General features: G+C 40.5%; 1 protein-coding gene across 5 annotated transcripts; it reads right to left on the bottom strand.

Moving 5' to 3' along the window:
* Positions 1–3217: 3217 nt before the first annotated feature.
* Positions 3218–11132, bottom strand: LOC126918702 (zinc finger protein 624-like). 5 transcript variants are annotated; one of them, XM_050726918.1, is made up of 3 exons: positions 11014–11132; positions 10512–10628; positions 3218–7803 (listed from the first exon to the last, which is right to left on the bottom strand). In XM_050726918.1, the coding sequence occupies exons 2-3, from the start codon at positions 10584–10586 to the stop codon at positions 4915–4917; spliced, it is 2964 nt and encodes a 987-aa protein (XP_050582875.1). In that variant the 5' UTR covers positions 10587–10628; positions 11014–11132; the 3' UTR covers positions 3218–4914. The 5 variants fall into 5 exon arrangements, with proteins under 5 accessions (XP_050582875.1, XP_050582867.1, XP_050582884.1 ...); XM_050726910.1 differs by having other exon boundaries at positions 10877–11108; XM_050726927.1 differs by having other exon boundaries at positions 10898–11108.
* Positions 11133–16531: the final 5399 nt, after the last annotated feature.

Genomic DNA, 16531 nt, shown 5'->3' with positions numbered 1-16531 from the left:
AGTTGCTGATGAGGTGGTATATGTCCGTGATAGTTGTAGTTGCTGGGCCTCATCCGGAGTAATTGTTGGTTAGGGGATATAGATGTCGCTGCTGGGGTACTGCCGATTTTTCCTCATTTTAGTGCGTGAAAGAAAAATCGGACTCCGGTCGCCGGGATTCGAACCCGGGTTCCGAACGTTCGTAACTTAAGGCGCTAACCATTGCGCTGCCGTCGTCCGACACTAATTAGTGTCGAGTGCCGCCACAGTACCCCCCCCCTTACCAGTGATAACGTTATAACCTTTAGTGTGGTAAAGCGTCAGCCGATTGTTGTCCAATCCGTGCAGATGTTGAGCGATGTCTTCGATGTGGCCATGGATACCTCTCGGTACGGAGCGAGCCGTTCCGCGTACGGTCGTAGGCCTCTGTTACTCATTTTAGTATGACGTGCTGGTGGCGATGCCCATGAACTTTGCAATGGCTACATCACTCCTGGCTTGATCGGTCATCGTCTCGTATCCAGTCACCTGCATTTGCGCGTCGATCGGAGGTGAGGTGTCGAGGTTTACTGAAGATGGAAGGGCCGTTCCGTGTTCGTCGTAGCGGTAGGTCCAGCTTGCCACAGGTCTAGATTCGCCATGATGGAAGTCTCGGTAGTGCTATCACGGTCACACCTCTGTTTCGCTGTCGATCACTTCCGGGTCACCAGTTTGAGGTGCGTTATATATTGTTGTCCGTCCGTGATAGTTGTAGTTGTTGGGCCTCGTCCAGCGTAATTATCGCTAGGGGGCTATAGATGTCGCTGCTAGGGTACTGCTGATTTTTCCTCATTTTAATGCGTGGAAAAAAAATCGGACACCGCTCGCCGGGATTCGAACCCGAGTTCCGAACGTTCGTAACCTAAAGCGCTAACCACTTCTTTTTCGTTTATTATTTCCAGGTTTTTTACATACTTTTTTTTTACATGATTTTTTTCCAGAATAAACGCTGAATTCTGGTTGTGGGGTGGTTCAGGCAAAAGTACCGATACGCAACGGTACGACATAGCCATGCATTATTACATCTTTTTTTCTTTTTTTTTTTTAAGATTATTATTGTAACTTAAATTTAAGCCGCTGTTGTGCTGTGCTTATGTACGATATTTTAATTTATGTCCTGAAAGCCTGGTCGCAAAAACAGGACAGTTTAAGGCGCTAACCACTGCGCCGCCATTAGTTAGTGTCCGACATTAGTTAGTGTCGAGTGGTGGTATTTGGCTTGTCGAGTGCCGCGACACTGGTGTTAGTGCGCTACTACTGGTGTAGAGGCCGAAATAGGTTCTGCTGCGGGTGTAGATGTCGCTGTTGGGATATACTGCTGCATTTTCTTCTCATTTTTGTATCGTGGAAGAAAAATCGGACTACGGTCGACGGGATTTGAACCCGGGTCCCGAACATTCGTAATCTAAGGCGCGAATCACTGCGCTGCCGTCGTCCGACGCTAGTTGGTGTCGTCCGGTGGTATTTGCTGTCGAGTGGTGTCACAGATTTGTCAAACTTGTTAGAATCTGGAGCCGATCGAAAGAGTTGCTGACTCGATCCGAGTATCAAGTATCCGAAATGTTCGGGTTCTCGTACATCTCTACTGACCACGAGTTGTCCTCACCAATCTCCAGTGTGGGACTGCTCGCTGGTGGAAGGCCTCGGCTTCGTCAGATACGAACCGTATCGATGTAATTCAACCCGGTATCAAATTTCCGGAATAAAAAAGATATAATTTTCTTAGTTTTACCGCGATATTCGCAAGAAACTGTCGACAGCACACAGTAAATTTTGCGTATGATTGTGCGGCGTCTACGACAACGTACGCATCAGTATTGGTCGTCGGTCGCTTATCTTTCGTTTATAAACAAGCGCGCGATGTTGATGGCCCCGTGCACGATCATAACTTATAACCCTCAATGAAAAGTGAATATCATCTATCGATGATGTTGGGTTTACGTTTGGGTTAGATTTTTCACTCAGGTGGCCGCAGCGAGGAAGGAATGCCAAACGGGAAATACGGCACACGAATTTCATTCGGGGCCGAGGTGAAAATAGCGTGACTGAAGGACGACAGGATAACAGAGGCACGTTAGAGCACGCCGTTGATATTATAGCCGTGTCGTGTGTCACGTTATCAGGGAACGTACATGTTATCGTAATAATGTCGGCCAGGTTAGAATGCTTTGTCGAGTGTTGTATGGGTAACTGTACACCGCAATATTGATATCGCATCATTTCACGGCACGGAGACGCGTTCAAAGGCCGAGCGGGATTTGTAATGCATGGAATGGGCCGGCACCCATACTCCGGATCTCCTCCGTTGAAATTCAATTCTCGTTAACTTACCGTGCCGCAATTACAACGCAATACAACCGTCGACCTTATTAATATGGCTAGCCTCTCTCCCTCTCTCTCTCTCTCACCCCAATTTTGATCAGACACCTCTGGATTTTATCAAAATTTCCTTTACCATAGGATACGTATTGGGCCACGTAGAGATCCATTTTTCTTTAGAGTACTTTCTATATTGCCATTAAAATCTATAATGCAGTGTAAAATGTTTTCTCTATTTTTCGTTCGTGTTTCACTTTAAGCGATGTTCGGCAACATTGTACAACTTTCGATAAGTTACCATACCGATGAAACTTTACTCGAGATTGTAACTGGTGCAGTTCTCTTTGGAATTCCTCTAATTCGATATACTTTTCTTTCTTTCTTTTTCACTCGAACGATCCATCTTAACACACTTCAAACTAAATTCGATAGGAGCTTCGGTTTAAATTTCAAAATCCAGGTTATTGGCAGAATTTGTAAAATTGTACTTCTTCTGTCACAAAGACGCTTCATGTTTCCATAAAGAGGATTTGTTTTAGCACAGTCACTGCTGATTGATCATCATCACTGCTGAAAACAGGATGGAAAAGCATAATCCGACAAATACGTCGTTATTTTCTAGTTGATGGTTCAACAAAAACGTAGCTTCAATCTTCTAATTAACGTTGCTTGTACAAAACGTTTCGAATCAAAGTGCTGTATACAATGGTACCAGTACACCCTATTTCGAGTCCCGAGCACACAAAGACATAATTTTAACTTCATGTCGCGTCTTTTAATTAACGCGAGTCATACACAACGTTTCGGATGCGAGTGTGTTGGTTCGTACAGCAACAAAGGTTGTACGATTATCGTGGTTTACACGGAGAAAGAATTTACGTTATTTTCTGGAAAATGTAATTTATTAAAGAATAGCTACACTTTTAAAAACAGTACATATCGTACTACTAAAATCTACAAATTTCCCGAGCAATCTATCAAGTTTACCAGCTTTCCAATTTTTAGAAAGTACAAACGTTAGCTTTTATAATTGTTCAACGGTTCGTTTCGTTGTACGGCAGAACTGGTGAAAGCTCGTGAAAATAGTTCATTTTCCCGCTGTGAAACAACCAATTTATTTGATTACGCGCTGTAACTATTCTTTGATATAAACATCAATTCTTATTTCTTTATAGAAATTCTAATATGACAATTTTAATTCGCGCTTTCATAGCGATACATATCGTTTTTGGTTTCATATTCCTCTCGATTATCGAATTGTGCGACCGGCGCTGCGATGAAAATTGAAATATTAATTTACTGAATATTTAACGTAATAGTTTAATTGCACATTACAAAGCATTATCGTTCCCGTACAATTATCATTCGACGTCATTAATCGATAGCTGGGTAAGTAAATAAATCATCTCGTAATGAAAATTGTAATTACGATCCATATTTAAATTAGTCATCAGTCAAATATGAAACTTATCATATAATCATTCCACGTGTGATAAACGAAATGAATTTTTTTTTTTTTTAATCTCAATATCAGATTCATTAATAGGTTTGTTCATTTTTTAACGAATGTTATAAATATTATATCGAGCGAACGTTTAAACGAATAATTATAGCGAATAAACATTGCAATAGAAAAAAAAATGACCAATATCAGACCAATTAAGAAAAGAAATTGCAACATTTACTTACCCTTGCTTCATTTATTTTCTAACTTGTTCAAACATTTACGCTGACCAAAAACAATTTACAAAATATGAAGATCAGCAAACGCGCACGCCGAACGAAAAAACTCCCTTTAACAACAAATTTCACAATAATGAAATAGGGTAACGATCAACGTACTTGATAAAATACACACACATACACACGCGCGCGCGCGCGCGCACGCGCGCGCGCGCACACACACACACACACACACACACACAGAAACATATACGTATATAAAAGCACATAAATATAACGCGTCCAAAGAAAAGCAAACAAATTTATTACTCGATCTATCATAATTTTCATTAAGCTGTTTCAAGCGACACTTAGTAAACGATAACGCGATTAGATATCTTTATCTCTCGAGTGAACAAAACGATATATATTAAATAAAGTTAGAGACAGTATGGAATATCTAGTTCACTCGTTTTCTGGCTGGTCGTCTAACCTAGGATGCTTGACATCTTCTGGTTCAACAAACTGAGACCATCGCAAACAATGAACAGGAAGCGCCTAAGGCTGACACCCAAACTTCACTCAGTGCTGGATGTTCGAGTCGAGCGCAGTTTGTACTAGGTCAGAAGCGTTGATTTGACTTGTAAAGTATATTTCAACAAATATCAACCTATCATGTATCATGTATCATGTATTTTCAATATCATGAAAAATGCGAATACGTGACTTAAAAAACGCTTTAGAAATCATTTGCTTCGTATGTGTGTGTGTACTTGGCGTGTTTATTGTACGTCTCAATCTAGGTCGATTCTTCTGTATAGTACCGTGAAAATTGATTTTAAAACGACCTATAAATCAAAGAATTAAATATTCTCTATGCTTTTATTTTATGATTATCTTAATTTATCCAAAGAATCATGAACACATACGAAAAGTGTGATCCGATGTATCGCGGTCGCGCGCTTCGTCAGCGGGCGAATCGTGCGAATGAACGTGTAGCTTATGTGCGTGGAAATGTGATTCGTAGCTGAAGCCTTCGTTACAAGTATCGCATTTGTAAGGGTACAATTTCCATAGTTCGTCCGGATAATGCTCCAACTTGTTGTGATGATGAAACTTGTACATTCCTTGAAACGACTTACTACATATTGCGCATAAAAAATCTTTGCCCTTGTAATAATACATGTTATGCTCGACAAAACGTTCGTAGGATTCGAATAACAAATGGCATATATTACAAATTGGTTTATCTTTCAAAATGCAATCGGAATTCAGCACCAGTCCAGGATTCTGCCCAATATGGAAGTGTCGTTCGTGAATTTGAACTTTCGATTTCTTAACAAATCCTTGATTACAAAACTTACAAAAGAATTTGTAGTTCATCGAGCACGAAGGCGCATGGGTGGCAAGCATGTGAAGCTGTAATAACCTTTTAGTGGAAAACATCGTGTTACAAACGTTACACTTTTCGGTAACTGTTTGGCAATAGGTGCGCTCGTGTATGCACAAATTTTGAAATGTTCGGAATTGTGTCCCACAAGTAGTGCAAGGAAATCTTGTTCTGTTCATGTTGTCCGCTTGGTAACCCTTTACGCACGCTATCCCATTAAGTAGCCTTTTGCTCTTTGCAGCTGTATCGAACGACGAAGAGAAAGTATCATCCGTAATAAGCGTACTCGGAGCCAAATAATTTTCCAAAGGTCCTGTCATCCCACCCGGAACATCCAACATTTGTTCCAAATCAGGTGATTGTACTATGCCGAGTTCCATGTCACTTGGTTCTTTCAAGGACCGAGACAAATGGTTTACACGAGGTGCACGTTGTTTATGTATTAATACTTTCATTCGATGGCATACATTCTCATGTTGTTTCAAACATGAGTATAGCCAAAATCGTTTGCGACAACCTTGGCATTTGTGTTGTTTCTTGAATGCGTTGCAATTTATTTCAACATCAACCGGTAGAACGTCCTTTTTTGATCTTATGGTCTTCAAACAATGCAAAATCATGTGCCGCTTCAACAATGCCGACGTGTCAAACTTCTCATAACACACGCAACATTCCCTTCGTTTAAACACAATATGCTGACGTAGATAGTGAGTTAGTAACTTATTCATGGACGTGTAACGCGCGTTGCATATGCTCGACATGTAAATCGCATGGGACAATTTCACGTGCTCGCGCAGGTTCTCTTTCAAAGAAAACGATTTTTTACAAATATGACATTGAAATATTTTCTGCTGATTGACCTTAAAGTTCTTCTTAAACTCAACCGATTCTTGTTGAGGTACGATTAATCTATCAGAGAAAGATTTTACAAATTCATTGAATCGCTTTGATGCAATCGTGCCAGCTTCCAAAGGCAAGTTACCTGCCGAGCTTGTCTCACGAAAACCTTCAAATTCCTCTTCCACATTTTTCGATACTGCTTGTTTGAAACCGTCTTCGTTTTCGTTTTCGTTTTCGTTTTCGTTTTCGTCTTCGTCTTCGTCTCCGTTTGACACAAAACTAGTAGGCTCCAAGAATTTGTCACATTTCTCCAAACGGACCACACATTCTTTACACTTAGCTTCAGGTGCAGATCTTTCACTTTGATTAAACGTATAGGGGGACTTGTTTCTTCTAAAAGATTGTCTTGATCTTTCAAAGGTCTCAAACTCCAATAAATCATAAAAGTCATATAAAGAAGAAGAACATCTTTTTACTGGCCTAAGGTTGTAAGACATATTGTGCGAGGTATTAGAGCTTTCAGATTCAGCTTTTATTTCGTTCCTTAATAAAGATATCATTGTTTTGGAATTCACATGAATTTGAACAAATGGTCTTTTCCTAACAGGAGATTCGATTCGCTTAACAGAAGTAGACATCTGGATAACTTCTGAAGCCGTTGATGTCTTGTTACTAAATGTCTCGAGCGTTGAAGTCGGAATAATAGTCGCAGTAACAGGAATGTTCTCCGTATCGATAACTTTTTCCGGACTAATCAATTTGTCATTCGGCTTGTCTTTGTACAGCGATATGAAGTCTGTAAGGACGGTCTGTTTCATCCTTTTCGAAGGTGTACCATACGAATCGTTTAACCATTTCGGATGCGTAGACCTGATCTTGCTGCTCGAACCCTTGGTGGGTGTATTGTTTGAACTATTAGATAGTTTCAAAGACATATTTATCGAGCTATTTACGTTTTTTAGGGAGGGACTGTGCGAAGTATTTGATTCTGCCGTGACTATACCATCCGAATGATTCGACTTTCCTAACGATTCAGGAGATGTTTCCGTAATTTTGCTTTCGCCAAAAAATATTGCGTTCCCATGCATATGAAATAAATGAGATTGGACATGTCTTTTATAGGAAAACCTTCGGTTACAAAAATTACATCTATATCCAGGCCATTGTTTCGTACAGCATCGCATCTTTAAATGACGTATCAACGAAGTATGCATACTGAAGATCGCAGTACAATTGTTACACTTGAATACATTATAGCTATATAATTTATTATGCAGTTCCAATAAATGTTTAGTTTGAAAAGTTAACAAACAAACATTGCAGCTTATTCTGTTGTTTGAAGATACTTTATGTTTACTTTTTCGTTTATCAGCATCGGATTTGTTATTTTCTAAATATGTACTTTCTTGAGGAAACACAGATTCTCGATTTCTACAATAAACGCCATCCGAAAATTCACCTTCAAACATCGCTGTCTCATTTTCATTCTCTGTATTCGTATCAACTGGCGATAAATCATCACAGATCTCTGGATCGATTGGCTCTTCCTTTATTCTTATTGCATATTCAGAAGGCTGAAAAAAAATATACAAACCTAATGTAACATCCTAAGAAACGAAAAATCTATGAAACAGTCCTAGTCTAGTAATTGAAGTCAATCGTGCCATAAATATCATGGGTAGGATAGAGAGCTACGTATAGAGCCACTGAACTAGGTACTAGAAAGAACGGTTTATGACGCCATGTTTATGAGTCAGCCAGGTTCCACCAGGTTAAAAACATGAAATACATAACTGCACAAATCCAGAATACTACATACATAACAAGAGAGGTGTAAATTTTGTATAAATTTACGGTTCCATTAGAATTACTGAGAAACTTTTTCTCAACTCCTAACATTTACCATGGGACAGGGCCGATCCATATTTTCAAACTAGTATAATATATAGTGAAGTCGACTATATTCAACTCTCAGCTATATTCAAATGCAAGAAAAATCAGATTCGCAAACAATACTTTTAGCATGGTTGTTTAACCTTATTTCATGAATATATTCTTCCAGGTAGCAAATTAGTACAAAACAACGAGCGGTCCTTCTACATGTTTAGCAAATTGTATATTATTATAATGAGAAATAAAATGTACGACAGAGTAACAAACACCATACAGAACTCTAAAAATTCCATATCATTTGAAAATATAAAGAAACAACTCAAGATGTTTAAAAAAATCACCACGAATTGTTTAAAATAGAAATATTTGTATCCAATTCGGTGGAAAATATTGTAGAATCAATTGCGATCAGTAACCGGTGTGAGAAACCGGTGTGAGTTAATGGTAGTGTCTGGTCAAACAAAAGGGAAACGTGGCTGTCAAAGGTGCTTACGTACGCTGAAACACTGATGCGATGAACGCATCAACGTTTTTTGTTCTTTTATGATGTATGTTGGCTCGCATCGATGCAGAAAATAATATATTTTCTCAATTGGTAAGCAAAGCCATTGGATATATTGGATATATTGAGTATATATTGATATATTGATGTCATTTCATGAGACTTTGGAGTTGATGTGAAGCATCATTACAATACGTTTCAGCGTGTACATGCTGCTCAACGAACTTTCTATGCTAGACTATACTAGAACTACTGTCCTAATGCTGTTCGGACAGTAAGGGACATACCCCTTCGTTATGTTGCCAATTTATATAAGAATATATATATACACGCGGGCACACGCACACGCACACGAATGCAAACGTATATCTGTGCCTCGTTATAACTGTGTGCGGAAAAATTTTGTATATGAACTCATAGCAGCAATATTTTTCATAACGCATGCGCAAATTTAAACCTGGGCATAAGGATACACGAGCGTTAAAACGGACATACGTTTCACAGTAATTTCGTACGTACGTAGGAATCACAACATACGAGCGTTGCCTATTTTGCAGAGTTGGCGCACGAAATTACTCACGTACTATCAAAGCGTTGGCACGCAGATGGTCGAAGCGATAAAATTCCATTTCTCAAAAATAGCGACTGTTCTTGACTGTGGCGTAAACCATGCCTAACAGAATCTTCGGGACATTGTGTTGTAAAACTCAAAAAATATTTCTTTTTAATCTGAACCGACATCGAAGTCCGTTAAAAACTGTAAATAATTTGATCTATACAAATATACAACAAAGGAACTTTTTTGCAATGACGAATAATTTATAATAAACAAATCTAAAAATCTTTGCACAAAATAGAAAAGTTTTCATTCCGATCCAACTATTCGCTATAGAATAATCACTGGACATACATAAAAAATACGTACTCATCGAACTGATAACGAATAACTAACTAACGATACGTTCGTTCGACCTGCTCTATTTAAGGTTATACAATACAGAACATGCCTCAGCTGAATCCAATGCCCGTACTAACGTAAATACATCAGTGAAAAGGTAACGGACGTTGCCAGTGACGAACGTTCCTGTTTCAACGCTCGTATGCTTCAACACATTAATATGATAAAAATCTTATCTGTAACATGCATCTTTTTTATTAATTCACTTGGTATCATACGAATAAATAGATAACATTTCACGATACATCAGTGATTTACATTAATATTACATAAAACATATTTATATATGTATAAATATCAATTTTATATTCTACAAACCCAGGAAAATTAATAACTAATAATAAGAACACAAATGGTAAACATAATCAGTATACTAAATATTAACATACTAATGAAGATTATTTGTAATTCAATATTCCCATTTTTATAAAATAAAATATGTAAATGAAATTTAATTGTAAAATAATGACATTCGTATAAACTCATTACTCCACAATGGAGCAATTAAATATTATATTGATAATAATAATAAGCAAGGTTGCATCGATGATAGACTTTCTGCGTCACTTTAGTATTTTTAATCCACTTATTATTATTGAGCCATAATATATAAACCATAGAAGCAAGAGATCATAGCGCGTTGGCCAAAGTAATCTTACAATTGAGAGATACATTATACAAAATTTTATGTACCATGGTGGGAAATTCTTTCTAATTCAACAATTAAATTTCATTTCTATTACAAATCACAAGTTTGCATCACAACCGCCAAAGAAGCAAATCTTACTTTGTCATATTGAAGTACTTAAAGAAAGTGGTACATAAACATTAGCTTAATATGTTACATTAACCAAGATTTATAGAAACAAAATATATTATTCAGTATGATCAAAGTTCTCTTATCGAATGATGTTTCAAAAGGTACTTACATCTATTTTGTTGCCCAATTTTATATCCATGAAGATTGCATCAACAGGGCGTGCGTAAACTAACACTCGAGCCATTTGCTTTATGAAATTATTATTATTATTAGACAAACTGCTTACCTGTGCACAAACAAAATCTATGATTAGTGAGTAGTAGACTTTAATAATATCCTCAAAGAATAATTGATGTTTTCCTTAAAATATGTCATAACTGCACAATAATACTAGCAACTTGTAAATGAATATAGAAATTATATGAGATTCAGTTGTCAAATATATTTAACAAAACTGTAATTATTTGATAAAAAGTCGTGAAATCAATGAGAAGCAGAAGACAATGGGAAATATTTCAGGTTAACGTGTCATACATGATCTTAAAAGTTGTTTACACTCTCTTATTATTCACTTGTATCCAGAACATGTTTTCCTTTGTTAATAGTTCGCGTCAAAATAGAATGTAAATATTTTTTATACACGTATAAACATGCACAGAGAGAGAAAATACCGTTCAAACTCGGACACCACCATAAGCAGCACTATGGGCATCAAAATGGCATCCTCCACTAGTAACAAACATTCCGCTTAGTTCAGACAGGTTCAGGTCATTATCGGTAAGGAAGTAACCTTGAAAATATACTTATGAAGGGAAAGTGTACAATAAAGAATTTTATATTAATTATAATACATCATTCTTCAACAGTTTACTATTAGTTTCGTCTAATTTTACCTAATCCATTTTATAAATTACACTTTAATTACGAAACAATATCATATGGTACGTTTACACATAACGGTAAATCAAAAATTGATTCGTAGAGCTACAGCGCATGCGTGTTACTAAGTAGATTTTCTGACTAACTTCACGTTGTGTCCAATGCAATTTTCTTGTTCACGTTTCTATATAAATTCACGTTATATACGTATGTATATATCTGTGCATCCAAGAAACAACACCAACACACGTCAATGAATATCTGATTATTCCTGCATCATAAGCATTGTAAACATCGCATTCGTATACACAGGTTTGGAAACTCCAGTAGAGGAGGTAATGCTCTTAATATTCGGAAGTGTGTTTTACAAATCGGCCGTTAGTCATAGCGCTGGCATCGATTTGTTAACACCCATGTTTGCCTTATCACTGAAGGTAAAGAATATAAACTGAACTGCTTTTCATAATTTTCATCAATATACTTAAAGTAAACATATAGTATTTCATGTGATACAGAAGAATGTTGTTTAAATAAATGTAGTTTCACATAATACAATAGAATTTAGTTATAAACACGATCGTGCTGCTGACACAAGAAGCGCCGCACGGCGAAGTCTAACAAATCGATTGAGAATTTTACTTGAGAAATATTTTCTGTCCCGTAGGAGTCTTACCCACTCTAATAGAATTCTTAAATTTGTGTATACATAACATGCGCTCACACACACACACACACACACACACGCGCGCGCGCGCGCGCGCGCACGTACTTATTGTTGGCTCTGTCAAAGGCTTATGAAATACCACTGGTTGTTAAAATATCTGTCAAAATATCTGCTTTATACTCTGGCGTTAAGGATGAGAATTTTATTGCTCAAGAAATTAAAATGTGGTTAAAGAAATTATTATCTGAATCCGATGGACCGTCAACTTTTACAGTCGGTAAATTACCGGCAACATATTTATATGTAATATTATCTGAGGTACAATGTTACAGACGGAACGAAGTACAGAATAAACATTTATATCAGTATACATAGACGAGACGTAAAATAAACACGTTTGTCGCACGTCTTGAAGCTTTAAGACTCTTTACCATTTTAGTATTATTCTAAATGTTACCGACTCAGCGTCTCGATAATATTTTCTCTTCTCCTCGGCACAGTATCCAGACCAGCACATTGTTAAATATATAGGTGTCTCCTTACCATCTCACATCTTGAATACCCAAGCTTTTGTGCCAATCGCATCTCCGGAGATATTTACTTGTGCTCCAATGATCTGAGGTCAATCGAGCCGAACCCTCGACCGGCCAGCCGGCGTTCCCAGAGTAGTAATAAAAATAGTAATAGGCGTCCTAATAGTAACAAAAATAGAGGGAAATATGGGACTCTTTAAGAGGTGGTGCTCTATCTTTAAATCCATCTAAATTTCTGTCGCGGAATACTGCAGTTCCAAAGAAGTACTGCCCAAAAATTATCCTGGTAACCAAATGATTACTACCTAGCGAAGCTACAAAGGGATGGATTGGAACACACAACAATACTCTATTGAAAGTGCAATAGGTTTCCTGTGCTAAGGAAAACCAAAACTGGTGTTTTCTCGATAATGTCTACACTAACAATAGAGTGCTTTTTTTTCGATTTGAACTTGAATATCTGATGACGAAGATGAGGGCCTGCTGAACCATGCATTTCATTTAAAAGATAGGCAGAGCCACGTTACATTTCTCAAACCGGTAGGGAGTACCACGGAGAAAAGGCGGATGGAGAAAGGCGGCTCTGAATCGGCGTTTCATCAAATACTTAAAATAATAACTTAAAACAGCCTTGTTACATTTGGACTTCTTCAGAACATGGTAATGGCAGTGAAATCTGAGCTAATGTAGGGTTGCCGTGACAGTCTAGCGCGGCTTACCTCGCATAACCACATAAATAAATTAGCGAAGGTGGGGATTTATAGTATCTAACTAGGCCTCTTCTGCTAGATGAGATAACAAACAGTAGGCCTTATATCACGACGTCCCACGACATTCTACGACATCCCACGGTGTCCCCGTAGGGGGTTATTAGTCCAGTCTAGTTCATCAAACCTCCAGAGAAAATATAATCAAACGAGAGTATGGGACCCGGGAGAGGACTCGACCGAGCAGGCGGCCCCAAACGACCTAGGAACCGCCGAGGAGGACGCGTAGTATCAGTGGCGATTCCAGCTGATCAACGAGGGAGGCGAACATCGAGGCGCGGAGGCGGTCCTCCCAAACTGGGAAACACGAAGAAGCCGCCGCGGCCTCCCCCTCACCTACAGGATGACCCAGGTGCTGACGAGACACGGCGTGTTCGGCGAGTACCTGAGGAAAATCGGACGGGAGACAACGGACATCTGTCACCATTGCGGGGAGGGACACGGCGCAGCACACGCTGGAGCTTTGTCCGGCGTGGGAGCTGTCCCGCTACACCCTGCGGCACGTCAAAGGTGAAGGATTGACCCTCTCGGCGATTGTAGAAGCGATGCTGAGCGGACCACAGGAATATGAGGCTGTCCGCCTCTTCTGCGAGCGAGTTATGGTCGCAAAGGAGCGAGCAGAAAGGGAGAGAAAGAAAAACTTACACCCCTGTAGGATAACGCGATGGAGGGGGACGGCGGTCAGGCGGCCTAGAGCCGCTCTATCGCCGTCCCAACGGGCCACGACAAGAAGGGGGGATAGCTCTAACGCCAAATTCAACAGTCGGAGAATCATGAGGACTGGCTCGAACAAGAGGACGCGGGAAGGGAGTGCGACTGAAGACAATTCATAAGAGGTTCCTGGAACACTCCTGTCACACGCGTATAATGGGCACCGTGGAGTTTTAGTCGGTAAGAGTCCGACACTATTCTGCTGTTACCAATTATTAGCAGCGGAGTGTCCATGAGGATTTCTCCACGTACAAAAAGAAAAAGTCTAGTTCATCAAACAGTTTTGGATGATCTAGACTAGACTAAACTATTAAAGTAGTTTTTAGCTTGATATATCTCGGAATTATTAATATATGTTGTTTACCAATAGCAATCTAATCCTAATATTAAAATTAACGTTACACTTTCGGAATAGTACTTCATGTATCATTATTTGGGAAACGGTACCAATTACGTGGCTCCATCACGGGGAGGTAACTATGCTCGGGTTCTATTTACATAAAGAGTTTTTAAGCATCGGAAGCAGAAGATGTAAAATTATTTGATAGCAAAGAAGTAGCGTGTATTGAAATTTATTAATTCGAATAGGTATAGTATGTGGATCCACATAATCAGATTTGAACATTGAACTTACCATCGAAGAAACCAAACCATGCGACTTACCAATTGTAGCTCTGTGGCGGCACTCGACAAGCCAAATATCACCACTCGACACTAACTAGCGTCGGACGACGACAGCGCAGTGGTTAACGTCTTAGGTTGCGAACGTTCGGAACCCGGGTTCGAATCCCGGCGACCGGAGTCCGATTTTACTCCCACGCACCAAAAACGGAGGAAAAATCAGCAGTACCCCGGACAGCGACGTCTACAGCCCCCAGTGACAATTACAGCGGACCAGGCCCAACTACTACAACTATAACTCACTCACGGCCATCTCAACATTGGTGACCCCGACGTGATCGACATTTATGCCGTTTTTTTGGTAACGGGTACTTTCCTCAGATAAAGATCCATACAGCACCCAGGTCCCCTGGACCACTTGGGGTTGGGTAAACGCCCAACCGTCGCGCAAGGCACACAGTGCCCTGCTTCCTGGATTAGCTAGGCCTGCAGGGGCTGTCGCTCGTCTCAGGTCGAACGGGGCCCTTTCTAAGCCCTTCCGTCTACCGGGACGGTACCGGAGCAGGTGGGATGCTGCTCACACGCCGAAGGCCATTCGGTGGAAGGGAACACCTTAATTCGGCCCTCTTGCCAGCATCTTGGCCATCAATCACTGCCACCACGAGTCCATACCCATTATTTGGCCGAGCAGAGGGGTCGCTACTCCCTCCGGGCTGTAACTCGACCCGCCCGTGGTACCAGCCTAAGTCGCTGGTGGGACTATCGTGTGGATGTACGGCCACGTCACTACCGGCCCGGCGTCCTGCTAACCGAGCTCGGCAGTTCCAGATGGGACTCACGTAAGCGGGGCTTACAGGGCGCCTCCAAACCCTGAACTTTCCCCGACGGTCCCATCCTTGGCATCAGGATCGTGGGTTCGTTACTACCCAAGGCCCCTTGTAAAGAGCGTGGCCGCCTCTCTCCGCCGGCAACCTTCCTTGCGGTATACATAGGGACTCACGTAAGCGGGACGCTTGTCCCGACGGTCCCCCTGGCTGCGGGAACGTGGTTTGCCAGCCCCCATAGGCTCGCAAGGCGAGCCCTCCCTGCGGGAGACGTGATCGACAGCAAAAACTGAGGTGTGACCGTGATAGCACTACTAAGAGCTTTCATCATCGCGAATCTAGACCTGTGGCAAGCTGGACCCTACCGCTACGACGAACACGGAGCAGCAGCAGCCTTTCCTTCAGCGAACCTCGACACCTCCTCACCGCCGATCGCGCGCAAGAGCAGGTGACAGGATACGAGACGATGACCAAGCCAGGAGTAATGTATCCATCGCAAAGTTCATGGGCATCACCACCAGCACGGCATACTAAAATGAGGAACAGAGGCTCCCACACCCGTACGCAGAACGCCCGCACCGTACTGACAGGTATCCACCGCCACATTGAAGACTTCGCGCAACATCCGCACGAATTGGACAACAGTCGGCTGACGCTTTATTACACTAAGATTCTAACGCTATCACTGGTAAGGGGGTACTGTGGCGGCACTCGACAAGCCAAATATCACCACTCGACACTAACTAGCGTCGGACGACGGCAGCGCAGTGGTTAACGTCTGAGTTGACCGTGATCCTCCGAGCAGGCCGGACCTCTCGGCCCTAAGGGATAAACAGGCGTAGGCCCCAACAGCGAGCGCGGCAAGCTATACAGTGTACAGTAGACAGTGAGAGAGCAAAAAAAAAGAAAAACAAAAAAAGTGCTAAACAGTGAAAAAATAGTGACAACATCAACCACTTTAGAACCAAGTTAAAAATAGAAGAAGAAAGAAATGAATTCGAAACCAAGGAGGCGGAATCCGCCATAAACTCGTCAAAAAAAGGAATCAAAAGAAAAATAGAAAAACAACAAATAATTAAAGATAGCAGCATAAGAACTGCTACACAAAAGACGCGGAAACTCAATCCGCCCCCAAACCTGATAACCAGGAATAAAATAAACCCCAAGCTAGAAAACTTAAAAGGAGAAGA

Source organism: Bombus affinis, chromosome 1, assembly GCF_024516045.1.
Source record: "Bombus affinis isolate iyBomAffi1 chromosome 1, iyBomAffi1.2, whole genome shotgun sequence".
Taxonomy (NCBI): Eukaryota; Metazoa; Arthropoda; class Insecta; order Hymenoptera; family Apidae; genus Bombus; species Bombus affinis.
The sequence above is the reverse complement of the archived record's forward strand: the minus strand, read 5'-3'. Positions and strand labels throughout refer to the sequence as shown.